Genomic DNA, 26483 nt, shown 5'->3' with positions numbered 1-26483 from the left:
TATTTTTGCTATCCTTGACACTGTCACGAATGCGCCGCACGAAAAAAAACTTTCCGAAGCCGATGCCAACAACGATGCTCTCGGTTGATAGAATGGATAATTATTATTTTTAAACGTATTTAATATAGGTATATGATAGGGACAATTCGAATTCATGATTGAAACAAGGATATCGTGATTTCCTGTTCCGTGCGTGGCTAGCGTTTCTCGTGGCAAGTATATTTTTATTGTCATCGATACTCTTACGGGAAATTGAAATGCACATCCCATTCCATTTCAATTTTATTGAAGATATGGTGTTGAGTGCTCTTGCGAGGAACATATTGCAATAATAACTCAAAATGAATGACCTTTTCCTCGAATATAGAAAGTTTAAATGTCGAAAATGATGTATTTAGGTGAATTTTTGCCCACAGGGCATCATCAGACAAGCAATTGGCACAAATTTTGGCACAAAATTTGTGCCAATTGCTTGCGAAAATTTTGCCCACAGGGCATCATCAGACAAGCAATGTCTGATTATTGGCACAGCCTTGTGCCAATTGCTTGCGAAAATTCATGTAAATACATCATTTTTGACATTTAAACTTTCTATATTCAAGGAAAAGGTCATTCATTTTGAGTTATTATTCAATTTTATTGATTTGCATTCGGTCAGCATTTCAATTGTAATCTAATTCTGTTTGTGATGCTTATTGCCTACCACTGTTATGTACCATGCTCAGCTCATATGTCTCCAGTTTTTGACTGAGATACTTATCATCATATGCAAGATGAAGAACCATCGGTCAGGTTAGGTGCGGTTTAAGTAATTCAAGCAGAGCTCAGCAAGGTGTTTTGGGCAGCAAGAATCCTACCCCAAATGTGGAAGTTGACCTTAGCACCAGGCACAAAGTTTGGCAACAGAGCCTATCGCCATGCTTTATGTGGGAGGCTTTTGATGTCAATACATGCATACATACATGCATACATAATCTCAAGGTGCACCAGCTAGGGTGATAAATGTCCATCAGTCCATTATTAACCACATTGGAAACCTGCAACAGCTGGCAGGTTGTGGTAATCAAGACCTATAGCTTTGCCTCAAAATACAGACATTAATGCTTTTTATTAGCTCTAATCATTGGTCTTTTTTCCCTGACACACCCCATTGTTTCTTTCTGTTTGTTTGTCACCCCATTGTTTCTCATCATTTTCTTGGACAATGCTGCACCTGCATAGCTGATGGCAGCTACCACAGCTGCTGTGCGACCCTACCATATTGGAGCCCTTCTACCCTAAATCCACACCAGACTGCACCACAGTATGTCTTCACCATACCCAGCCTGGGAAAAATCCATGCTACCAAAGGTGCACTGACATCAAATGATTGATAGGGGGCAGGGAGATGGATTTAAGAGAAATGTAATAAAATCGAACATATAGGCATCAAGAAGCCTGTTTTGAAGAGCTTATTTCAAGCATTTTGTCATGAGTTTTTTGCTCTAGCACATATGCTGTGCATATGCTGCCATGCATATGATCTTTAGTTTCCTGTATTTCTTCAGGTTAACTTCTGGTGACCAGATTGCCAAGAAAAATGTCTGATGTCCAGCTGCTGTTCTTTGACACATTCGCCCATGACTCTGGCACTGTAAGTATGCTCTGCTTATTATAATCAATGCACATATCTTCAATTTTCTTGACTCACTCACTGTCATGTCTTGGCACATGGACCATTAGCTTATCACTGTTCAATGCAAGTCACATCAGTCTGTTTCATCATTTCCTTTTTTATCTATAGGAGACATCACTAACATATAGCATCAACTCTTGTTTATGTCTGTCTGACTGATTTGTGTGTTATGCTGATCCTCAGTACTAATGTGGAACTGCTGCTGTAATGAAAATCGTTTTTGTCTTAGGACTTGAACCTGGACCTGGTCAAATTCAACCGAGAGGTGTACATCAGTGAGGTTCGCGTCATCCCGCTCGGGGCGCGCGTACGAGCCGATTTCCCCGGCGGCGACCGCCTCGGGGCCACCAACCCATCCGAGTTCACACTCGACTTTTTCGTCAACGATCTCAGCAAGCCAGGAGTGTCAGCATTCCAGAAACTGGGCACCATCAACTATGACCAGAAGGGAAAGATTCAACTGGAGTTTAATAACAAAGTAAGCGGTTGCCCTGAGTCGCCGTTTTTAAGCTATCAAACTTAAACTCAGGTATTTCTAATTGGCTATGGTTGAACTAGTCAGATGCGCAAATTCAGATGCGTCAAAAATCAGCCACATTAAAGGTGTATGTTGCTTTTACACAGTGATAGCAGGTCAAAGAATAAGCGTAGTTTTTTATGCTTCCTTTGCAAGTTTGGTATGTGCGTGCATTTTTTGCTTCTGCATAGTGTATGTGCGTGTTATATGCGTGTTGTACATGCGTGTGCGGTATGATTTGCGGTGACGGGAGCGCGCGGCGTCCGCCCGCAGACTCCGACGGACGGGCTGGTGCTGCGCGGCTGGTACAGCGCCGTCACACTGGCCGTGTACGGCTCGCTGACGCGGCGCTCCGAGCCGGCGCCGCCGCCGCAGCAGCAGCCGCTGGCGGCCGCCGCCGACACGGCCGTCACCGACTGCCAGCAGGAGGAGCCGGCCGCGCCCGAGCCGGTGCGGGCGGCTCCGGCGGCGCCGGCCACCCCGCCGCCGCCGCCCGTCCAGGTCAGCCCGCCGCCCGTACAGGTCAGTCCCCACCATATACAAGGCAATCCCCTCCCTCCAGGGCAGTTCGCTCCCTTCGCTGTCCTTAGTTGGCTGCCGCCTCCCGTGCCAGATACACTAGTTCGCTGCTCGGTAACCCTCGGTGAAATGAACGGCAGTCATAATGCCTGGTGTTATTTTTCCATATTGCCAGCATCTTTCATTCTTTCATTTATTGCGTTACAGAGGCCTGCGCTTCTCATTTTCCCTTTTTCGATATTTTCAAGTTCGCGAAAAATCAAATCTCGATTCAACTTGTGATTGTAACCCTGATTAGACGCCTTGTCGTAAGATCCGTTGTATTGCGGCGTTTTGTGGCTGTCAGAGCCCGGATGACCAAGAACTGTATTTCCCCTCCGTCAACAGACGGAGCCGGAGCGCGCCGTCTCCCGAACGCCGCCCAGATCACCGCCGGCCGACCAGCGAGGCCCGCCGCCGGCGCCCGCCTCACCGTCTGCGCACAAAGGTACGGGGAGCACGGGTGTACAGACTCGTGGCTAGAATATTGCAGGGGTTCTCGCTCCCGTCCTGAAGTGTTTGGTTCAAATGATGTGGTGAGCCAATAAGTTAAAAATGGACAATGTTTTTATACGCAAAAGGCTGCTACAATGCGTGGTAATTATTTGACATTCCCGTATTCCTTGCTTGAACAGTAACGTTTGCAACACATATTTTGTGGTACAACCAACGTAAGCACGTATTAAGGGCTGTGAAAGACTTGTGCTATAAATGGCCGTGGCTGCCAAGCTGGTCTGCGCTTAACCGCATCCGTCCGTTCCAGCCGGCGGCGCCCAGGAGGAGTCGTTGCACCCGCTCTCCCCGGGCGATGTGGAGGCCATCAGCGACGACGAGATCCCGGAGCCGGCGGAGCGGCCGGCGTCCGGTGACGACAGCGCGCCGCCGGCCGCCGAGCCGCCGAGCCCGCCCGCGCCGCCGCCGCCGGCACCTGCCGCCGAGACGGCCACACCGCCGCCGCCGCCGGAGCCGGGCGACGCCGGCCTGGAGGACATCATGTCAGACGAGGAGCCGATGGACGTGCTCGAGTACCAGGACGACGAGGACTGGGAGGAGGCGCTGCGGCCCTTCAACCCGGACACCTTTCAGCTGCTGCCACTCACGGTACGTGGCCCAACTCGACCTGTATAGTGTTAGTTTACGGTATCTGATTGTACGGCCCTCCAGGTATTAAGTGGTTGGTTGCCAACATCACAATAAGCGATCTGCATTGATGAATACGTCTAATGGCTGTTGAAAACCACTGCCGAAGTGTGTGCACGAAACCTCTTCTCATTTTTATTGCCTCATTTTACAGGAGTGTCTCTGTCATTTAAAGTTATTACACCAAAAGCACATAGGCTAACCAACCACTCTTTTGCTGGAGGGCCGTAGGTACCTGTGCCAGTTCAGCCCTCTGGTTTGGCCCAGCTGTTAATGATGTTTTCGTTCACCGATGGTGCTATCTTCCCAGCCCAACAAGCAGAATGCGGTGCGCGTGTTTCGGGGCAGTCGTAGTTCTTTGTTGGGATACCGCCCACTCCAGTCCATACCAGGTTTACTCTTCTGACCTCGATGTTATTTTCAGGGTCTGCGGCCGCCGTGGTTGACGCCGTTCGAGCTCGCCCAGCTGGGTGAGGAGAAGTCGGAGTGGTGTGACCGCCTGGCGCAGCTGGCGGCCGCCTACGGCGAGCAGTGGCGGCCGGCCGCCGGCGGAGACGGCTCCGAGGCCTGGCTCGAGGAGATGGAGACGCTGGCGCCGCACCTGCCGGCCGCGCTCGGACAGCTGATGGCGCGCGGCGGCGACGGTCAGTAGCCGGTCCTCTCGGACTAGCTGGGGTGCTGATCGGATCATTGCCATAAATAAGCCAACTTCTCAGCGTAGATTAACTACTCGACAGTCTGGCAAACGTCATCTCACATCCAGTCGACTCTGTTAGGCTCATTACTGTCTTTTTACATTCTAGCTCTACCGACATTGAGCTACATTATCTGTACTTTAATCGGTGACAAAACTGTTGACCGCTGCACCTCAAGCTGACCGTGAGACCCAGTATGTCTTGAATATAAGCGCCCTTTACCGGCCAGCTACCGTTACTGACTCACGCCGCTCTGCGCCGCCGCAGACCCGGTGCCGGCCGTGCTCGGCTGGCTGGAGCACGGCCTCGACTTCGAGGCGGCCGTGCGCCAGCAGCAGCTGCCGTTCAAGCTGCGCCACATCAAGGTGGGCGTCCGGCTGGCGGCGGCGCTGCTCGGCTGTGACTCGGCGCTGGCCGAGCGGCTGGTGGCGCGCGGTGTGCTCGACAGGCTGGCGGAGCTCTCCGAGAGGGAGCACATGGCCGCCTCGGTCCGACTGCTGGTGGTGACGGCGCTCTCCACGGCCGTCCGCTGGCAGACCGGACTGCAGGTAAGGGATGCTGCTCGTAAATTACATTATCCAGTGTCTAGCCCTGACTCAGTATGTGCACTGCTGTGTAATTGTGTTTGCTTGTCTATTTACGCGTAACGTTTGCGGGTATGTCGATTCTATGTCTTTGCTTCCACCCACGTCTGCCTTCTGTCAAGTGACTGACGTTGGCCCTTTCTGTTCGTTGCCAGGGTTTTGTCAGTGGCGAGCCGTCCTGCTACAGTCGAATGGTGGCTCAGCTGACGGGAAAAATGTCCGCCAGACTAAAGGCTGCCTACATCTGCCTGATCAGAAAGGTAAGACTGGCAGTGGCACAGCCCCGTGATATTACGAGTGTTTGACAAACTGTTGGCCGGTTTGTGACCTGTCAGACTAGACTCGAGTAGATGAGTCTGTCGTTCTGTTAGAGCAGACAGGCCCTAGCTAGAGCGCTTTCTTTGGTGATAAACTTAATCTTTCTCGTCTCGTCATGGTATAGCAACGAAATGAACGCTGGAACCAACCAGTCGTGATTGAATTTGTAGTCATCATCCAGTATAAGGCGGGGCTGGCGTGCTGAGTAGTGCACTGACATGTACCCGTCTTTGGGTTCAGGGCCCTGTTTCACCGGTGATAGCAGCACGCTACTATCAAATTGCGCGAGCTGACGTAATGTGATGAGGTCACACTGGTGACGTTTCGTGTAATCCGTGAGCTGCGTTTGGAACAGAGTTGCTGTCTCGTTGAATTGCGTTTGATACATTTGTTTGATCGCACGGCCGCGGTGAAGATGTTAGCAGCAATATTTGATGACATCACACAGATTGACGGCGTCATGGTTTGTTGATGTTTCCATGGAAACCCAATTTGACACGTGTGACAGCAGCGTGCTGCTATCACCGGTGAAACAGGGCCCAGGTGCACGTCCGCCGAACCGTCTCCGAGCTGTGTGCTCTGTGGCCGCTGATAGGACGTGTGTCGGTGCTGACGTGTGTCTGTCCCCTGGTTCAGGTGCACGTCCGCCGGACCGTCTCCGAGCTCTGCTCCGTGGCCACTGGCCATTGATAGGACGTGTCAGTGCTGACGTATGTCTGTCTTTGGTTCAGGTGCACGTCCGTCGGACCGTCTCCGAGCTATGCTCCGTGGCCAGTGAGCTGGGCACCGCCGAACTCTCCACGGACTCAGCAGTCAACACTGCCGACCTCCTGCTCCGTGCAGAGGCCTGCCTCATTCAGGTGAGAAACATCAGAATGAACTACTCCCAGTCCCCTCGACGGGCCCAGGCCTGCCTCATTCAGGTAGGTAAACAACAGTAGATTGGTGCCTTCTCGGATCGAGGCCTATCTCATTCTCGTGGGTTAGGGCGGTGGTGTGAACCTTCCGGGAGGAATCCGTCTCCGTTAAGGAGGGCGATGTAATGTGTCGAGTGGCGCACATGCTGGTCCTGCTGACCCGTGTGCTGACGCCTGCCCCGGCTGCTGTCAGATGAGTAAAGTCTGGGGAGCCTCTCGAGCGGAATCTATCTCCGTTAGGGTAAACGGTGTGTGTCGAGTGATGTGCGTTCGCACCGTGCACTGACGCCTGCCCTCGTCTGCTGCCAGGTGAGCCGGCTGCTGCGCTCGGCCGACTCGCTTCTGGGCCACCCGGAGCGGGCGCTGCCGACACCGGTGGCCGTGCTGCCGGCGACTCCGGCCGGCCGGGCGCGCGCCGACCTCTGCTACATGCTGCGCTGGTCGGGCCTGCCCGAGGCCCTGCTGGTGCTGCTGCAGACGCCCGCCTGCCTGGCCAGCTCGCGGCTGGTGGGCGCCGCCAGACACCTGCTGAACGGTGAGGGACGGACAGTCTGTTGTCCGATGAATATGACGCTGTTTTACGCTAGTGTTAGGGAATGCAGCGCGAGTCGGTCGTCGGCGGTTTTCGTTTTGTTGGCTCAGTTTGATGCTGGCCAGAGATTTCGTGGCTGGTGATAAGATGTATGCCGTTCTCAATGAAGCCTAATTGGCGCTTAACCCGCGCACCGACGGGGGGGGGGGCGGATATCCGCCCCCCCCCCCCTGAAGTTTTTCGCGGATAGCGGGAAAACCCGCGAAATTTGGCACGACTATTCTCTCATCAATTTTACACATGGTGTGCAAGTTTGAACCTCCTAACGTTTAAGGTCAGGTCACCAGGTCACTTTGAATGACCCAGTGTCCCAAAATTGAGTTTTGTCTGGGGTGTCAGAGGGGAAAATTACCCACCAAAAAGAGGGGAGAGAGTGGAAAACTGCTGATTTGATTAGATCCAAAAAGAGTGAGAAACGCCATAAAACATGGATTTTATTCTAGGATGTATGTAGAATGTTTGATGCTAAACCGGGCATTCACACAACCGCTCTTTCTAGAGGTAAAAAAAAAATCTAGGTTTTCTTGGTTGGGAGTGGAAAATTGTTCTTAAAAATTGGTGGTGAGTGGAAAATGAATTTCCTTTGGATGTCATTTCCCACCCAAATCGACAAATTTTGGGACATTGGAATGACCCAACCTCAAGTCACTTTTTTGCAACTTTGTCACCGTGCCAGAGCTACAGTAGATGTCGGAGGCCTTTGAAAGTCGCAGGATGTTATTAGGTCATTAGTAGCTACAATTTGTATATCTCGGAATTTTGATGTCGGTGACCTAAGGTCAGGTCAATTTCGCGACCTCCCCATTATAAGTCAATGGGGGAAAAATCAACTCCCTGTTTTTACCACTAAAACGGGTCGGAAGGGCCCCATATACCATACATGACTTCATATAAGATCAACCTTCACTACCTTGAGGTCTGTTTTGCTGCTGGGCAGCTGTAAGGTCATGTGACGTCATCAAAGGTCACCAAAGGTTTTTTGCCAATAACTCCGTACAGGAACAAGATACAGCCGCGCGGATGGTCTCATTGTGTTCAGCTCGTCAAGACGCATCGAATGATATACATGATGACCTCGAGGTCACGTGACCTGAGGTCAACCTTTGACCTTGACCTTTCGAGGTCAACATATATATCATTCGATGCGGATTGACGAGAGGATCACGATGATGCCCTTAGTTTGTTCCTATCTTGACTAAATCGAAAGTTATTCGAGAAAACTCTCCATATCTAGCGCCGCCATTTTGACTTTTTCGACCCCTGTAACGTCATCTTTGACCTGACCTGAAAATGATCTTAGTAAAAATTGTAGACCTTATCCGTGCGTATCCGATGCCGTTTACCGCTTGTCGCTATCTTGCTTCGTTCTCGAGATCTCAGGGGGGGGGGGGCAGTCATCCGCCCCCCCCCCCCCCGTCGGTGCGAAGTTGGCGCAGACCCCCGGCGGTGCGCGGGTTAAACATGCAATGCATTGGTATTTTGTATCTCAAAAAGTATTGTGCGGAAATGGTCGACGCGTACTATCGGGGAGTCTGATATAATATGATTCGGCGTGCACTACGATCAACGATGTGTCTATCGCAGAGCTGGCTTCGTCGAGCGAGTCTCCCGTGCTGCTGGAGCTACACAGCACTGTGACAGTTTAGCAGCTGCTGTTACAGTGTCTGTCACTGAGTGTCTGTCATCACTGAGTATTGTGTGTCTGTCGCAGACCTGGTGTCGTCCAGTGAGTCTCTGCTGCTGCTGGCTATGAGTGCATTTCTTTGAGTGCTGTCACTGAGTGTTGTGTGTCTGTCGCAGAGCTGGGGTCCTCCAGCGAGTCTCTGCTGCTGCTGTCACTGAGAACTGTCACTGAGTGCTGTCTCTGAGTACTGTGTGTCTGTCGCAGAGCTGGGGTCATCGAGCGAGTCTCTGCTGCTGCTGGCGGTGGCCGCCGAGCCAGTGGCGCCCCTGCTGCGGACGCTCACCCAGCTGACTCCGCTGGAGGAGGGCGGGGAGGAGGTGGCGCCCCTGTACCCGGCCGCCACCTGGCTGATCCACTATCTGCAGGCCGTACAGCTGCTGGGGGCCCTGCGCGCCGCGCGAAACGACCCGGCCAAACAGGTGAGCGGCCCGACCAAACAGAGTACAGCGAGGGACCCGCGGCGGGCCGGCCCATTGGACTGACACAAATCAGAGACATGACATGTAACATGACAGGTGAAAAATCCTCATGGCATTTTAGCAATATCTTGAAATCGGGGCTGATGAGCAGAAAAGTCCCTTATACTAGCTTCGGAATATCATCCTATCTGCAGGTTTGTTGTGCTGTGATCTGTGCGCTCCCTGACCGCCACCGCCCGGCGCTGTCGGCAGGTATCTGCGCTGCACGCGCTGGCCTCGCTGTGTGGCAGTGTGCGCGGCCGCGCCGCCGTAGTGCACGTGCTGAGCCGCTCAGACCTGGCCTGGCCGCTGGTCGAGCTGCTGTCGGAGGCCGAGCGCGGCTCGGCGGCGGCCGAGTACTGCGCAGAGCTGCTGCTGACGGCGGCGCGCGGCGCTGACTCGCTGCCCTGCGCCGCGCGGCTGGCGCAGAAGGCGCGTGCCGAGCCGGAGCTGGCCGAACGCCTGGGCGCCGCGCTCGACTGGGTGGCGCCGCTAGCGGAGGTGGCCGCGCGGCCCGACCGTGTGGCGGCGCTGTGCCAGCTGCTGCGCGAGCACGCCGAGCGCGCCGGCCTGCTGCCGCCGCCGCTGGTGACGGCGCTGCGCCAGCTGGCGGCCGCCGCCGTGCCGGGGGAGGCGGCGGCGCCGGACGGCGGCCGGGCCGGCCGCGAGCTGCGCCACCGGTACGCGCTGACGCAGCTGTACTCGGCCGACGGTATGGAGCTGACGGTGACGGTGCTGCGCCGGGTGACGGAGGCCTACAGCCAGCCGGCGGTGCACTCGCCAGCTCTGGCCGGCTCCCAGGGCCTGGCGCTGTGTAACCTGCTGCGGCCGGCTGTGGCGCTGCTGCACCAGCTGCTGGCCCTGGTGGTGGAGGCACGCGGCGCAGAGTTCCAGGACCTGACGGCCGTCTCGCCGCTGGTGGACACCTACCTGCTGCTGTGGGCGGTGCCGGCCGGCAGCGCCGCCGCCGACGCCGCGCAGGCCGTCCAGCGCGAGGTGGTGTCGGCGCTGCTGACGTTCACCCAGCCGGTGGTGGCCGTCACCTCGGAGGCGGCCATCCAGCAGAGCGTCTGGACGCGCATGGTGTCTGAGGTGCTGGAGGCGGCGGTGCGCGCGCCGCACACCCTGCTGCCCTGTCTGGGCCTGCTGTCGGAGCTGCTGCCGCTGCCGCTGCCGCTGCAGACGGGCCGCCCGCTGACGGAGGCCGAGTCGGCGGCCGCCCTGGAGCTGCGCCGACTGTGGGCGGCCCACCTGCTCACCACCGGGCACCAGGTGCGCTCACTGGCGGCGCTGCTGTGCCAGACCAGCTGCGCACCGCTGCTGCAGGCGGCGCGCAGCTTCCTGGTGCAGCTGGCCGACCTGTCGTCCACGGCCGCCCAGCTGGTCACCTCGGCGCTGCTGCACGCCGTCCAGGGCACGCTCAGCTCGCCGCCGGGCGGCCTGGCGCGCGCGCTCAGCCTGCTGGCCGGCCTGGTGACGCACCCGTCCATCAAGGCGGCGGCGCTGGGACTGCTGGCCAGCCAGCCGGCGCACGCGCCGCTGCTGGGCCGGCTGCTGTCACTGCTGACAGCGCGGCCGGCCGGCCTGGCCAGCGGCGAGCACCTGCAGGCGCAGGAGTGGCTCGTGTCGGCGCTGCACGCGCTCTGCGACCACGAGGTGGCCATGGTGACCGACCGCGACCGGGAGGAGGCCGGCGCGCTGCCGCCGCCGCCGCTGCTGGCCGCCATCACGGACGCGCTCATGGCGCACCTGGCCTGTCCCGAGACCGGCTTCGGGTCGCTGCTGCTCGCTGTCCGCACCCTGGTCATACTCACTGAACACAAATGGGGCATTCACCGCATCAAAACGTGAGTAACGCAACGATCGTCTATATTGTCTTCCAATGCTTCATGTTTCCACCTTAATGTATCCGCCTAATCTTAAATATGCATCATCAATCATCATATCATTGATACGTCTCATTTGGTCATTTTGGTCAGCTTGCATTGTGCCTGTATGGTCAACTGGTCATTGATGGATGTGTTCTGGTCCGCCGGTGCAGCGGGCTGGCGCACCAGCCGGGTTTGTGTGCAGGGTGGTGTGCAGATGTGATGTGATGTCTGTCTGGTCACTGACCGTTGTTTCCCTGTGCAGCGGGCTGGCGCACCAGCCGGGTTTGTGTGCAGGGTGGTGTGCCGATGTGATGTGATGTCTGTCTGGTCACTGACCGGTGTTTCTCTGTGCAGCGGGCTGGCGCACCAGCCGGGCTGTCTGACGGGTGGTGTGCCGATGTGATGTGATGTCTGTCTGGTCACTGACCGGTGTTTCTCTGTGCAGCGGGCTGGCGCACCAGCCGGGCTGTCTGCAGGTGTGGTATGATGTGATGTCTGTGTGATCACTGACCGGTGTTTCTCGGTGCAGCGGGCTGGCGCACCAGCCGGGCTGTCTGACGGGTGGTGTGCACATGTGACGTGATGTCTGTCTGGTCACTGACCGGTGTTTCTCTGTGCAGCGGGCTGGCGCACCAGCCGGGCTGTCTGACGGGTGGTGTGTATATGTGATGTGATGTCTGTGTGATCCCTGACCAGTGTTTCTCTGTGCAGCGGGCTGGCGCACCAGCCGGGCTGTCTGATGGTGGTGTGTATATGTGATGTGATGTCTGTCTGGTCACTGACCGGTGTTTCTCTGTGCAGCGGGCTGGCGCACCAGCCGGGCTGTCTGATGGTGGTGTGTATATGTGATGTGATGTGTGTCTGTCTGGTCACTGACCGGTGTTTCTCTGTGCAGCGGGCTGGCGCACCAGCCGGGCTGTCTGACGGGTGGTGTGTATATGTGATGTGATGTCTGTGTGATCCCTGACCAGTGTTTCTCTGTGCAGCGGGCTGGCGCACCAGCCGGGCTGTCTGATGGTGGTGTGTATATGTGATGTGATGTCTGTCTGGTCACTGACCGGTGTTTCTCTGTGCAGTGGGCTGGCGCACCAGCCGGGCTGTCTGACGGGTGGTGTGCCGATGTGATGTGATGGCTGTCTGGTCACTGACCGGTGTTTCTCTGTGCAGCGGGCTGGCGCACCAGCCGGGCTGTCTGCAGGTGTGGTATGATGTGATGTCTGTGTGATCACTGACCGGTGTTTCTCGGTGCAGCGGGCTGGCGCACCAGCCGGGCTGTCTGGACGGGTGGTGTGCAGATGTGATGTGATGTCTGTCTGGTCACTGACCGGTGTTTCTCTGTGCAGCGGGCTGGCGCACCAGCCGGGCTGTCTGACGGGTGGTGTGCCGATGTGATGTGATGTCTGTGTGATCACTGACCAGTGTTTCCCTGTGCAGCGGGCTGGCGCACCAGCCGGGCTGTCTGATGGGTGGTGTGCAGATGTGATGTGTTGTCTGTCTGATCACTGACCGGTGTTTCCCTATCCAGCGGTCTGGCGCACCAGCCGGGCTGTCTGATGGGTGGTGTGTATATGTGATGTGATGTCTGTGTGATCACTGACCGGTGTTTCCCTATCCAGCGGTCTGGCGCACCAGCCGGGCTGTCTGATGGGTGGTGTGTATATGTGATGTGATGTCTGTCTGATCACTGACCGGTGTTTCCCTATCCAGCGGTCTGGCGCACCAGCCGGGCTGTCTGATGGGTGGTGTGTATATGTGATGTGATGTCTGTCTGGTCACTGACCGGTGTTTCTCTGTGCAGCGGGCTGGCGCACCAGCCGCGCTGTCTGACGGGTGGTGTGTATATGTGATGTGATGTCTGTCTGGTCACTGACCGGTGTTTCTCTGTGCAGCGGGCTGGCGCACCAGCCGGGCTGTCTGACGGGTGGTGTGCCGATGTGATGTGATGTCTGTCTGGTCACTGACCGGTGTTTCTCTGTGCAGCGGTCTGGCGCACCAGCCGGGCTGTCTGATGGGTGGTGTGTATATGTGATGTGATGTCTGTCTGATCACTGACCGGTGTTTCTCTGTGCAGCGATCTGGCGCACCAGCCGCGCTGTCTGACGGGTGGTGTGTATATGTGATGTGATGTCTGTGTGATCCCTGACCAGTGTTTCTCTGTGCAGCGGGCTGGCGCACCAGCCGGGCTGTCTGCAGGTGTGGTATGATGTGATGTCTGTCTGATCACTGACCGGTGTTTCCCTATCCAGCGGTCTGGCGCACCAGCCGGGCTGTCTGACGGGTGGTGTGTATATGTGATGTGATGTCTGTCTGGTCACTGACCAGTGTTTCTCTGTGCAGCGGGCTGGCGCACCAGCCGGGCTGTCTGATGGGTGGTGTGTATATGTGATGTGATGTCTGTCTGATCACTGACCGGTGTTTCTCTGTGCAGCGGGCTGGCGCACCAGCCGCGCTGTCTGACGGGTGGTGTGTATATGTGATGTGATGTCTGTCTGGTCACTGACCAGTGTTTCTCTGTGCAGCGGGCTGGCGCACCAGCCGGGCTGTCTGATGGGTGGTGTGTATATGTGATGTGATGTCTGTCTGATCACTGACCGGTGTTTCTCTGTGCAGCGGGCTGGCGCACCAGCCGGGCTGTCTGATGGTGGTGTGTATATGTGATGTGATGTCTGTCTGATCACTGACCGGTGTTTCTCTGTGCAGCGGTCTGGCGCACCAGCCGGGCTGTCTGCAGGCGCTCATCAGCCGCCTCTCCGCCGAGTTCAGTCGGCAGAACAGCGACTGTATGGCCACCGTGCAGGCCACGCTCGAGCTGGTGCGACTGCTGGCCGAGCCGCAGTCGGCGGCGGCGCTCAGCCTGCCCCAGCTGGCCGCCGCGCTCCGCTGGACCGAACAGGGCGAGGAGGCCGGCGAGCTGGTTGACCCGCCGCTGCGCGTGCTCGAGAGGAAAATACACCAGGTGAGACATTCGCACCTGACCGAGGATCGGGCGGGGCTGCGTGGAGTCACGGGATGGTGGAGCGACGTGGAGCTGTCTGTTTGGGGTTAAGTGTGGTCATGAATTGTTATCAAGGAGCGTTTTCACGGGGAGGGTCAGTTGCGCTGTGTTGTCAAGGATTTGCGTGGACAAGTGCATTCCGCATTCAGCAGTGTCGTCAGGGACTGATGCATTGTCACGGGTTGTTTGTCGTATGGGGTGTTCTCAGTAGCCTTTCGTACTGACTCGCGCTCGCTCCGCCTCAGGAGGTGCGCGGCGAGGACGAGGAGCTGGACGCGCTGCGGGACGGCCTTGCCGACGTGATCCGACAGCTGGCCGGCGTCGACGAGGTGGCCGACAGCGTGGAGCCGGGCGAGCCGCCGCCCGACGGACGGCCGCCGCCGTCGCTCGACCAGCTCTACCAGCAGCGGCCCGTGTTCGTGGTCACCGACGACGAGGAGATCCCCGGCTACTGGCTGCAGCAGTCGCTCGACGACGAGATGGACAACGACGACGAGCTGGTCAGTGGTGTAACTCCTTCCACCCGCCGCTGGATCGGCGGCCTTCCCCCCGCCCGTACCGTAAGGGCTCCCGGTAACTCGGAGCTCAGCTGACTGGTTACATTATGGCAGCGTCTGTGACTATAGCTGACTTCGTCTACATATGTGTCGCCTTTGACTCTAGATGTATATAGAGTTTCTGAGTCTGACCCTCGAGCCGACTCCTGGCTCACTCCGGCTACGCAGCACAGTCTGTGACAGACTTGACTTGACTCCAGCAGTGTATCAGGCCTTTGACTCCTGAACTGACCCCCATGCTGACTCCGCTGTGCGTCACCCCAGGTGAGCGTCAACCTGGCTGCGGTGGCCCGGGAGCTGCTGCCGGCGGTGGACCTGCCCGCCGAGCTGAGCAGACTGCTGCGCGGCCGCGACACCGCCGACGCCCGGCCCAGCGGCAAGGTGCCGTCGGCCCTGCTGCCAGGCGCCAGGGAACGCGGGCACTTCAGTGAGTCCAGACCTGACGCTTGTGTTGCAAGTTGTTGCAAGTTGTGACGCTTTGTGATCGATATTTAGTAACTGTAGTTGCGCTGAGAGCATATTCACTCCTCACTCCTCATGACGGCTTGTTGATCCCGGTGTGGTTTTGGATTTATGGTGTCTCCAGTCTGACCGCTATGTTCGCCGGGCAGGTCTGCCGGCGCGCGGCCGGGGCTTCAACCGACCGCTGGCTCGCGGTGACCACTTTCGCTCTCGGCCGCCCAACACCTCTCGACCGCCCTCGCTGCACGTGGACGACTTCGTGGCGCTGGAGAAGCGCGGCGAACACCCTACCGGGCCGACGGGCTATAATGGGGTGCCGCGCGTGCCTGCCCGCGGACGGGTCAGTGACTGTCCTCATAGCCCACTCTGGTTGTCAACAAAAACGTCATTTGACCCTAGATGGCTTTGCTTGACATGTGTTTTTTTTTTTTTTGCCTGAATGGAGGTTAGGAGTAGAACTGAGGTGTGGACAATTAGACGGATGTCAGCTTGAACAAAAAATATTTTGTGTTGTTTTCCCACAATTAGTGTTGATGCCTCGGTATCATCCTTATAATCTGTTTTGTTTGTGTGCAGGGCTCGAATCGGTCACGGGCCAGGTCCCGCGGAGGGTTTGGCGACCGGGCGCGCGGAGGATTTTCAGAGTTCCGCGGCGGTCGCAACAGAGGTGAGCAGTTTTTCTGTGCCCAGTATATTCTTTTCCACCAAGACAGTATTAGCTGACGCTCGCCGTAATACCTAGACGTCTTCCGGCGTAACTTTATTTGTTGTTTTTTCCCTGCCTTAGTTATTTGTCGATCTCGTTGTTCAAACAATTTAAGTTGTTTTTATCGAATGTCTGGCCGATGGCGATCTGGGACCTATAAAAATGTGTCTTTGCATTGCTGTTGACCTCTGTATGAAAATCAGCCTGTATGACCCATGTTCTTCTCCGCCGTCACAGGAGGCGGCGGCGGTCCGTCTGCCCGCGGCGGTGGCGGAGGCGGCGGCGGCGGCGGCGCAGACAGCTACCGGGGCAGTCCGGCGCGGTTCCGCCCTGACGGCCGCCACGAAGAGCGGTTCGGCTGCGCGGTGGCCAACAGTGGGTTCCGCGGCGGCCGGCGCGGCGGCGGAGGCGGCGGCGGGGGCAATGGACCCTACGGCGGCAGATTCGATAAGAGAGAACGATTCGGATTTGGTCGTGAGCGCGGAGGGAAACATTTCCGGCCGTTCGGTAGGTAGATGTTGTAACTGTCCGCACGCGATCGTGATTTGTGTTGAATCGGGGCCCAGAGATCCAGCAGCTGGTGATTCAGCTGGTTTTGACTCAGTGGTGACTGTGAGCCTCTGGACTGAAAATATTGTGTCACTGTGTCAGGTGTCTTGCCTGTGAATGCAGATTACTTTATTGTTCACGAGAATACAAGTTTTGTAGCATATGATGGTACACGCTCGTTTGTGGTTGTCACATGTTTTGACACCCAATCATTTGCTTGGAAGTCAGCGCGATGTGTTCAGTTATGGAAAGCTGTCCAGGTACGAATAATGCCAGCAAAGTTTTTTGAAAACTCCTTTTTATGCCAGGAACAAAAGAGGACTGAAAGTTGAATGTCATTGGGCTATGATTTACGGTGACATCGGCTATGATTTACTTCTGCATTTTCCTCATCGTATTTGCTGGAGAAGGGCGGATGCTCTATTCGTTGGCCAAGAGAGAGTGTTCAGGGACTAATGGACTTGACGTGACAATTGTGTGTGTATGTGAAGGGACTAGGGAGGTCATTCAGCGATCTGCAGCTGCAGCTGAAAGGGAATGCAAGTAGCAATGTGCAGATCAGACCTGTTAGTCGTCTCCCTCACCATATAACCATAATTCGTTGTCATTGCCAAGCCCATGGCGGTGTCCCGTGGCCAAGGCCGTATATTAGGCCCGTGGGCCGTGGCCTTGCCCATTGCCTGGCCCGGTTTGGCCCTGTTTACATCGAGTTTACATACCCCGCGTTCGATGTCTCTCGGACGGCAAAGATTCTACGCCGTCCGGCCAATCACGTTCCATAACAGCAGCCGAGCCCCCGCTGACCTTGAATGGGATTGGCCGGACGACGCAGAATCTTCGCCGTCCGAGAGACATCGAACGCGGGGATAGCCTTGGCCTGGCCTAAGGCTTGGATGCTTTGACTATCTGTAAGAATCTTGGCCTTTGCTTGGAGTTGTCTTGGAGGACTTGGATGATCATATGTGCAAGAATCTTGAGATGATCTTTCTGTAAGAATCTTGGGGTGATCGTCGACGCCAGGGGCGTAATCACTCCTCCAAAAATGGGCTGGAAATAACTCCCTCCGGGGGGCGGCATCAAATGCCAAGGGAAGGGCGGCACTTGTGTTTCGGGAGCCAGAGGTGAGTACTTGAGGGCATTTACTGTGTCGCTGTTGTGTGTCAAATTCTTACGCTTTGTGAAATACGAACAATAATCAGCAGTCAACTGACTACACGTTATAAGGGGCAGACGCAGAGAACACGCCACAGCTCTGGTGTTCGAGATACTGGTACTTAATGCGGTAGATATGCATGCGTAAGATGGGTGGTCAGCCCGCTGCTGGCAGTTTGACTTTGCTACTACGCACCGGATTGATAAATGATAGGCACACTCTTCAATAGTTCACTTCATTCAGGTGAGTTCAATTGCAATGGGATCTGACCATGGGCGTCAAAAGCGGGGGGGGGCTCTCTCTAAGGACCCTTACCGGCCTCAGGGCCCTTACCGGCCAGAGCGTCCTAACCAGCCTGAGGGGCCTTACCGGTCCATTAGGGGCCAGCTCTAGGGGCCCCAGGCCACACCCGTCTGTGACGGTCCCACACCAATTTCTTTGAGGGCCCCGTAATGGCGACTGATAGCCCTCACCGGCGCCTCTGAGGGCCTAAACAGGTCCCGAAGGTCCCCCACACGGGCACGAGGGGCCCTGTGGCGCCAATTGGCCGTTGAGGGTTTACTGACCATATTTCTGTCACATTTCGACTCAGAAGTGCCCCACAGGGCTCGTAAGGACATCCCATGGGCCCCTGAGTAGCCACACTAAGTTCTCCATAAAGGCCCTACGCCACCTTCTGAGTGTCCCTTGCTGGCTTCTAAGGGCCCTTACCGGCCTATTGCGGGCCACCTCTAGTGGCCTCGAACCCGCCTGTGATAGCCCCACACAAATTTCTGAGGGCCCATAACGGCGACTCTGAGGGTCCTCAACGGCGCCTATGAGGTCCCAAACCGGCGTATCTGAGGGTCCAACCCCCCACCCCCCAACTCTGACGGCCTACACCAGTGTCTCTAAAGGCCCTGTATCGGCGGTCCTGAGGGCCCCACACCAGTGGCTCTGACGGCCTCACACTGGTGACTCGGAGGGTACCAGCAGCATCTGAGAAAACCATGCCGGTGTTTAAGGACCCCACAGGGCTCCTCAAGGCACCACCGACTTCTGAAATCCCCTTGTCGGCTTATGAAGGGTCCACAACAGCAGCTCGCGCCTCTGATGGCCCTGTGTCTCTGAGGGACTCTACATTGGCGCCTGTGAAGGGCTTCACCGGCGACTGTGCAGGTCCTACACCGGCGCTTCTGAGTGCCCCCACACTGCCACCTCTGAGGGCCTCATACCAGTGCTTCTGAGGGCCCCACGCTGGCACTCCTGAGGGCCCCACACCGTGCCTCTTTAGGACCTTTATTAGCGGCTCTGAGGACCCAACATCGGCACCTCTGAGGGCCCCACACCAGCGCATCTGACGGCCACCCACCGGTGACTTTTGAGTGCCCTACATCGGCGACTCTGAGGGCCCCACCGGCGTCTGAAAGTATTGTGCCGGTCTCTAAGGACCCCACAGAGCTTCTGAAGGTATCGCCGGCCTATGGGAGCCCTTTGCTGGCCTGAGGGCCCCTTGCTGGTCTCTGAGAGCCCCCTGCCGGCTTGTAAGGGGTTCAGACCAGCAGCTCTAGCCTCTATGGGCCCCACATTCGTCTGTGACGGCCAGTGTCTCTGAGGGCCCACAACGGCGCCTGTGAGGAACCTCACTGGCGTCTCTCAGGGCCTCACACTAGCACTTCTGAGGGTCCACACCGGCACCTCTTTGGCCTCAGTCAGCAATAATACCTCTGAGGACCCCACAATAATGCTTCCGAACCGGTCCTACCGAAGTCATCACTTAACCCTCGCCCGTATAAGGGGGGGGGGGGGGTCGAACGGACCCCCCAATGGTTTTTCGCGAATAAATCGCGTGAAAAGCGGCCGATCGCGACGAAACTGTAAGTGCCCTCGCGTTTATCAATTTTACACCTACCCTTAAAATTTCATGACCCTGACCCTAATGACCTTTGACATGTGACCTACTTTTCGAGACCATGTTTGGCCGGAATCGCGATTCGGCTGATGTCGGCTCGCATTAGCCGCGCGTTTGCAGTCTTTTCGTGGTTTCAAGCTTTCAAACATGGGATATGATGTTGCTCCCATGCATTAGGGTGGGTGTCAAGGTCACCGGAAGGTCAGGTCAGGTCAATAGGCGACTATCAGTCGCCTTTGATGACCTCGGTTCACTTTTTCGAGTTTTACATGTTTCTAGGCTAGTTTTTTGAGCTGAATTCGAATTTAGCAACCATTTGAACATTTACCAAGTAGTTTTGGTGCCTTCGTAACATGTTACGAAGCTGTCAGAGGCGGTTGCCACCTACTACGAATACCCGGCAAAACCCTTAGGTACTAGTTGACCTGACCTGACCTGACTCGACCTGGCCTAAATGCATTTATACATCATCTATTATCATAACTAACATGATATTCGTAATCAGCACCCTAAAAACCCCATAGTAACCACGTTTTACGACGTTCTAACTGGTCCCGATTTTCCCGACTTTTGGGTCATTGACCTGACCTGGAAGGTCAACCGATGATCTAGGACCTTAAAATTGGGTATCATCGGCTTCCTCTCGTCACGGGCAACACGCTCGTTTTTTCCGCGAAGCTCTAGGTCGATCAGGGGCGAAACGGCAAGGGGGGGGGGCAACGGACCCCCCCCCCCTTATACGTTCGTGGCTGGAAAAACACCAATACGGGCGAGGGTTAAGTCCTTTATCACCTCGCTAAGCTTCAATCCCATACCGGCCTTCGGAAGGCACCACGCCAGTGCACTCACTGCCCCACACGAGCAACTGTAAAGGCTTCACACTGACCTCTCTTGAGTCTCACACCGGTGTCTTCCTCTGAGGGTCCCATACCGGCTCATTGCCCACGGCCCGGCCACTCACCGGTGATGCTGAGAGTCCTCACCGGTGACTCTGAGGGTCCTACACTGAAGACTCTGGAAGCCCCCACCAGCTTCTAAGAGCACCACGCGACGCCGGCCTCTGAGGGTATCACGCCAAAACCTCAACGGATCACACACCCGCCTGTGAGAGCACCACGCCGACGCCTCTGAGAACCTCAAAGGGCTTGACCAGTGCATCTCTGAGGGCGTAACACTGGCATTTTAAGGCACCACGCTGGTCTTTGGGTGCCCAACGCACAGGCCTTCTGAAAGCAGTACGCAACTTTTAAGCAGCCACGCTTAACTCTCAGAGCCCCACACCGGCCTCTGATGGCCCCTAAGCTTTCGAGCCTGCCTAAAGAGGACCCATTCCAGGCGTGACCCTGCAGGACGGGATCCAGCCAAAGACCTCACCCACTCAAGGGCCCCACAGTAGACCGAGGACTCTTTCAAGTGCTCAGCTTTACTCTTGAGTCTTGCTGCGCGCTCAGGGCACTACTCGTTGGCTCGGAATGTTTACATCAAGCAATCACACAGGGCCTTTTCGCGACTTCGATGGTTGTTTGCGATCAGAGCGTCTCACCTGACGCTCTCATGGGCTGAATTCGCATAGGCGAATCCCTTAGACTTATCGAGCCCAAAATGTAACACTTTTTGTTGGGCAGCATACAGAGCCCGCCAAAACGTGCGCACGTCCTTCATTTGCGCACGTTAAGAGTAGCAACCAAACTGTGATACCTAGGCATGGAATTATGAATCCCCCGGTCCGCGCGATGTTCACCTATCGGAGACGTTTTAGCACAATTCGCCAAGTCAATGCGTAGTTATTATATGTAAACAGCAGCAATTTAAGCACCCCTGACTGAGCTTTCGCAAATATTCGCCAGGGTTAGGGGCGAAAAACGCCCCCCCCCCCCCCACTGGGCCAGCGAGGGCTAGCATTCCGGGGAGCGGTGGCACAGCGCCTGACGAGAGCAGCACAGACGTCGATGGAGCGTTATAGGGAGGGGCGAATCATTAAACCTTTTGACGCATTCTGGGAAGGGGAGGCGCGTAAGGGCAGAAAGGCGTCTGGGGAGGGGCGGCACGTAGCGGCGGCAAGGTGCCTTGGGAGGGTGGCGCCGACTGCGATAGAGCATTGTGGGGAATGGCGGCTTGTTGACGGCGGCGGGGTGTTGTGGCGAGGGGCGGCACATAGTGGGCGCCAAGATACAGATACAGATACAGATACAGATAGTTTATAGATACTCTGGGGAGGGCGGCAAGGCGTTTATGGAGGGCGGCACAGACGGTGGTAAAGCGTTGTGGGGAGGGGCGGCACAATGGGGGCGGCGGGGTTTGTGGTGAGGGGCGCCACATAAAGGGCGCCAAGGCACTTCGGGGGGTGGGCGCACATATGGCGATAGAGCATAGGGCGGCTTATTGAGGGCGGCGGGAAGTTGTGGCGAGGGCAGCACATAGAGAGCGCCGAGGTACTCTGGGTCCTGGGGAGGGCGGCACAGACGGCGATAGAGCTATATGCGGAGGGGCGGCACATTGAGTGCGGCGGGGTTCTGTGAGGGGCGGCACATAGAGAGCTCCGAGGAACTTGAGGGGAAGTCGGTGCGGAGGGGCGGAAGGACATCTGGGAGGGGCGGCATGTAGAGGGCACATAGTTATTTTAGTGAGGAGCGGCACGTTGAGGTCAGGCGTATAGTGGACCAAGCACTGCCGTTTCTTTTTTCTTGATTTTGAAGTCCGCGAGTCCCGCAATTGCAGTTTTCCTCTACCGGGGGCGGCATTTCAGCATCCCAAAAATGGGCTGGAATTTCCAGCGTTCCAGCGCGGTGGTTACGCCCATGGTCGACGCTATGTTTAATAATTTTTCTTTTAAATTCTGCGCTAGTTGTATTTTGAATTTTGAAATACGTCACTTCAAAAAGTTTCGTATTCAGTTATATAATTGTATTATGACATCCTTGAGCAGCAATCATAATACAAATGTGATGCAGCAGAGACGTATCCGGTGTAGCGAAAACACCAAGGGGCCAGCCTATAGCCTTGGGGCCAGCGTTGAAAACAAGAAAACGAAGGAGGATTTTGTTATTATTTTGTGAGCATTTCACTTATGTAAGTGTTTCATCAAATGTTCCAGATTATTTCCAGTATGTCTTTTGGTCTAGTTTTTTATTTCATTCTGCTATTTTTGCAGTTTGTAATAACAATAAAGCAAATTGACAACGTTTTGGCTTGTTTTGGGTGGTTTTGGTTTACCAACATCCTTTTTTCTGCAGGTATTTGATTTGTTCAATTCTCTGACAGGTTGAGGCTGCATTTGAAAAGGTCCTTTTGTTTTTCCCAGTTCTCTATTTACCATGGTTTTTCCTACATTAGAGAATATCAATATTCCTTGGATCGTTCTGCAGGCAGGCTGCTTGCAGAAGATCTGACTTGTAAATGTGACTTATTCATTTATTTTAGTCATTTTTCCATTAATGCCTGTCAATTTGTATTTACTTTGCACTTTATATGAACCTCAAGTGAAGAAAGAATCATGTCAGTAGGCGGAACTATGGTCATGAGTACCCAAATATAGGAACGTTCCCATTTTTGGGAACGGAGTTCCCAAATATGGGAACGGGCGTTCCCATTTATGAGAACGGAAGGCAATTTTTCGGCCGTTCGCCCACTAAAACTCAAAAGTGCATCACGTCTCAAAAAAGTGCACGCTGATTTAAGTATCTACTAAATCTCCATAAAGTTATCTTTAATCTGACCGTGGAACAAGGAAATTGACCGTGGAATGATATTTTTAATGATTTTTTAAAAATGACAGAATGGTGGAAATATGGGTTATACGACATTTAACATGCAATTTTAAGGAAAATGAAGCATTTTTTACATTTTGAGGTCAAGTATAATAATTTTCGCCTGGTTATGAAGTTTCATTCTAGCGACACCAGATGCTGACATATGCAAGCGAACACGCGGACAGTCCCGAGGTAATATTGTTGACTTTTGGTGTCGGGGCGATCGACCGCGTGAAACGTCAGTGATTTTACCGAACTACTGTTGTAAACTCAGTTTCAGTGGTTTAAAATCATTCAGCTGTATTTTATCAGCCCTGAAAGACATATTTTATTTGGATGCTAGCTGTTTAGCGTTGTTTTATAAGCAGCGTCATGAGCGTGGTTTTTGTCTTCGGCGTTTCTAAGCATGATCGTTTGGGGGGAATTTCTCTGATATAGGTCGCTCTGTGTGGCTTATTTATAATTTTTATGCTGATTTCGATCATTCCTCGTGCCCATCCTACCAGGCCTTTTGCCACTTACACTCATTAAGAAAGGAAAAAACTAGATTTTCATTGGGACTAGGTGTTTTGAGGGTGTAACATATTAAGCGTTCCCATTTTTGGATACTTCTTGTGCTCGTCAACTCTCGGTGATTAGCAGACAGGTGCTTGACATGTCTCCACCCTCGGCACGGACGGTGGATATAGGTATGGAAGACCTTGTTGAACATCGCTGAGCGTTGTGGATTACGTAATCCTGCAGAGGGGGGCGTGCCCGCTGCGAGATCGACGGGAATAAAAGCGCAGAAGACCGGGTGAAACATGCAACGGTCTTGCCGGAAAGGTCATCTGATGATTGTTGCGTTAACAATAATTTGCGGCGTTGGACGTGATGCTTGTTAATGAAAAGAGCCCCTGAAAGGCGTCGGTGAAATCGTTCCCAATTTTGGGTACGCCGTTCCCATAATAAGGAACGCTTGCAGCGCCAGTGTACGAGAGCGTTCCCAAATTTGGGCTCGCGGCCCGGGTGATGGACTGCTTTAGAAATAGGGGAACGATTTGAAACTACGATGGGCCTTACAATATCAAACTCTTTCCCAACAATATTGAGACAACTATCAGGCGGTTCACGATCGTTTTATATTTTTTGGACGTCATTTAACGGTTCTTTTTCTTGTTTTAAATAATGCCTACATGGCGTTCCCATATTTGGGTTTATCGTTCCCAATTATGGGAACGAAAATGCGTTCCCGAAAATGGGTACGCTTGACCATAGTTCCGCCTACTGATGTAGAAGCTGCTCAATCAGTCATTTACAGCATATTTCACAACCCAATGGAAACTTGTTTGAGAAGAAAAAACATAATTCATCATGCACTCTTATATTCTCTCCACTGCAGCTGCATCCTAGCTGAAAAGGGGCGCAACATGTGCTCAGCTTTCCTCACCGTTTCTCAGGGTTCCGCAAGATGCCATGCATATCTTGCTGTGCAAATGTCCACTGGAGTCGGGAATTTTTTCAGCGAGGAAATTTCACACACAATATGGACTGTCTGGGTACAGCCTCAACCTTACCATGTGGTAGAATAGTTGTTGATATTAAAACATCAGGCCAGGATGTGTGCCCAAACATTATTGTAGGCTAGGTCAAGCCTTTGGTAACAATTATGGACTCATTTAATCCCTACCTTCTTGTATTCTCAGGAAGTGTGAAAAACTATAAACAGAGTTGGGGAAGATGGCAATAGTGGGGAACATCTCCCACTGAAAAAAGGAGATCGCCTACTGAATACTGACATGACCTTTGCTATTTTCAGATTTAACTGCTCTTTCCTGCTAGTCCTGGACGTTCGCTAACATGGCGACACCGCCTCGAGAGCCCGGCCATGTACAGCATCGCATGTCCGCCGATGAGATGCGTGTTCTGCGGGAGTGTAATTCGGAGAGCTTCTACCGTCGGAGTGTGCCGATCTCCAGCGCCATGATGGCCGGCACTCTGTACATGATCCGCTCCGGCCGCTGGCAGCCCGGACGTCGGTTCGGCGTCGTGCCGAAAGTCGCCGTAGCCGGTATCGTGGGCTACTTTATTGGCAAGATTTCATACATGGAAACGTGCAAGGAGAAGCTGATGCGTCTGCCGAACAGCGAGATCGGCCGTCTGTTGCGCAAGCAGCGCTCGGGCGGCGTGGCCGAGCTGGGTCTGCCTGAGCAGGGGGAGCCGGCGGCGGAGGCTGCGGCAGGTGCGAGCTCGGTTCGGCCCGAGTGGAGCCTGCCGCCGCGCTCCGAGGGCCTGGACGACTACTACCGGCCGACGGTGGACACGCCGGGCGCCGTGGGGCCGCTCACCACCGACGACATCCCGCCGGCGCAGAACTACACCACCTACGAGGAGCTGCGGCGCCAGAACCGCGCGGAGCTGGAGCAGCGGCTGCGGCGCGGCGCGCCCGCCGACCAGCCGCCGCCCGAGCGCCAGGAGCGCCGGCCGCCGCCCTCGCCGCCCGACTCCTCGGCCAACAAGTACGGAGACGTCTGGGACAAGTGAGCTGGGTGAACTGTTTTGTTTTGTGGTGCGTTAGGTGTGGCAGGGTATGCTAAATGTAGTGATAAAATGTTATTTCTAGTAGCAACTAGCGAGGAAGCGTCTGAGCTTTTGTCGTTCAGCAGATTGCCGTCAGGTTGACACTCGCAATGCGAGAAGTTGGTATATCCCGGCTCAGCTGCCCTAATACCATACCTACGGGGGTAAAACATGATGACGATGCGAAGAGACGCTTTTTGTGTTGACCTCAACATGAGATGTACCTATTTCAACTGGGTGTCATCCTTACTATAATTTTTACTATAGAACCAGACTTTCGTACATAAATTGTATTTGAAGGGATTACTGAGAAGCTTTCTAAGTGAACCTTACACTTTCCCGACCCGACCCCATGCAATCATGACCTTGGGGATAGAACATTGTGACGTAATTGAATATTTCACGTCTTGGAAACGATGCGAAAATAAGTATCGTTATTGTCGCAGTCGTTGCTGCTGTTGCCCGAAAACGCAAGAATCGAATGAACGCTTTCCGCGCTGCATGGCAGCATGCTGTGAAAACGCTAAATAATTGTACGTGAAACTGGGCTGAAGAGTAAAATAAAAATCCGATTACAGATCACATCAAACTTTGTATCGTTGATCATAATCGTCATGCGATGCGATCCTGTGTCAACTGCCAGGCCACCCTGACGAGAAGTTGGTATTGCGTTGGTGAACGATACGGAGTCTGACCATGGCCACATGCGGAACGCTAGCATATTGTGGCTTCAGGGAATGCGTGCTAAGATGAGTAGAACTGTGAGAGCTGGCAAACATATTCCGTGAGGAGGTGTGCATTGTGACACTTGGTTATACTACGGCAAATCACGTTCGCGTTTTAAGTTTTGTGG

The 26483-nt window shown here is 54.7% G+C and overlaps 2 protein-coding genes across 6 annotated transcripts; both read left to right on the top strand.

The window, feature by feature from the left end:
• The first annotated feature begins 67 nt into the window (after positions 1 to 67).
• On the top strand, positions 68 to 16449 carry LOC122389411 (protein virilizer-like). Its single transcript, XM_043381414.1, has 19 exons — positions 68 to 212; positions 1548 to 1633; positions 1905 to 2153; positions 2466 to 2714; positions 3099 to 3198; positions 3514 to 3851; positions 4315 to 4534; positions 4853 to 5133; positions 5325 to 5429; positions 6219 to 6347; positions 6714 to 6939; positions 8885 to 9099; positions 9352 to 10985; positions 13710 to 13965; positions 14250 to 14504; positions 14826 to 14988; positions 15173 to 15363; positions 15600 to 15690; positions 15967 to 16449. The coding sequence occupies exons 2-19, from the start codon at positions 1580 to 1582 to the stop codon at positions 16242 to 16244; spliced, it is 5034 nt and encodes a 1677-aa protein (XP_043237349.1). The 5' UTR covers positions 68 to 212; positions 1548 to 1579; the 3' UTR covers positions 16245 to 16449.
• Positions 16450 to 17085: 636 nt separating this feature from the next.
• LOC122389402 (OCIA domain-containing protein 1-like) lies at positions 17086 to 26212 on the top strand. Of its 5 annotated transcripts, none has more exons than XM_043381393.1 (2): positions 17086 to 17186; positions 24870 to 26212. In XM_043381393.1, exon 2 carries the CDS (start codon positions 24911 to 24913, stop codon positions 25592 to 25594), a length of 684 nt encoding a protein of 227 aa, XP_043237328.1. In that variant the 5' UTR covers positions 17086 to 17186; positions 24870 to 24910; the 3' UTR covers positions 25595 to 26212. The 5 variants fall into 5 exon arrangements, with proteins under 5 accessions (XP_043237328.1, XP_043237324.1, XP_043237326.1 ...); XM_043381389.1 differs by having other exon boundaries at positions 17086 to 17399; XM_043381391.1 differs by lacking the exon at positions 17086 to 17186 and adding an exon at positions 17529 to 17674.
• The last annotated feature ends 271 nt before the right edge of the window (positions 26213 to 26483 follow it).

Source organism: Amphibalanus amphitrite, unplaced genomic scaffold (assembly GCF_019059575.1).
Source record: "Amphibalanus amphitrite isolate SeventyFive unplaced genomic scaffold, NRLGWU_Aamphi_draft 000357F_arrow, whole genome shotgun sequence".
Lineage (NCBI taxonomy): Eukaryota > Metazoa > Arthropoda > Thecostraca > Balanomorpha > Balanidae > Amphibalanus > Amphibalanus amphitrite.
The sequence above is the reverse complement of the archived record's forward strand: the minus strand, read 5'-3'. Positions and strand labels throughout refer to the sequence as shown.

Coding starts and splice junctions, on each gene's coding strand:
- LOC122389411 (XM_043381414.1), top strand. CDS start 1,580: ATGTCTGATGTCCAGCTGCTGTTCTTTGACACATTCGCCCATGACTCT. Junction 3,199..3,513: donor CTCACCGTCTGCGCACAAAG/GTACGGGGAGCA, acceptor CGTCCGTTCCAG/CCGGCGGCGCCCAGGAGGAG. Junction 5,134..5,324: donor GCTGGCAGACCGGACTGCAG/GTAAGGGATGCT, acceptor GTTCGTTGCCAG/GGTTTTGTCAGTGGCGAGCC.
- LOC122389402 (XM_043381393.1), top strand. CDS start 24,911: ATGGCGACACCGCCTCGAGAGCCCGGCCATGTACAGCATCGCATGTCC.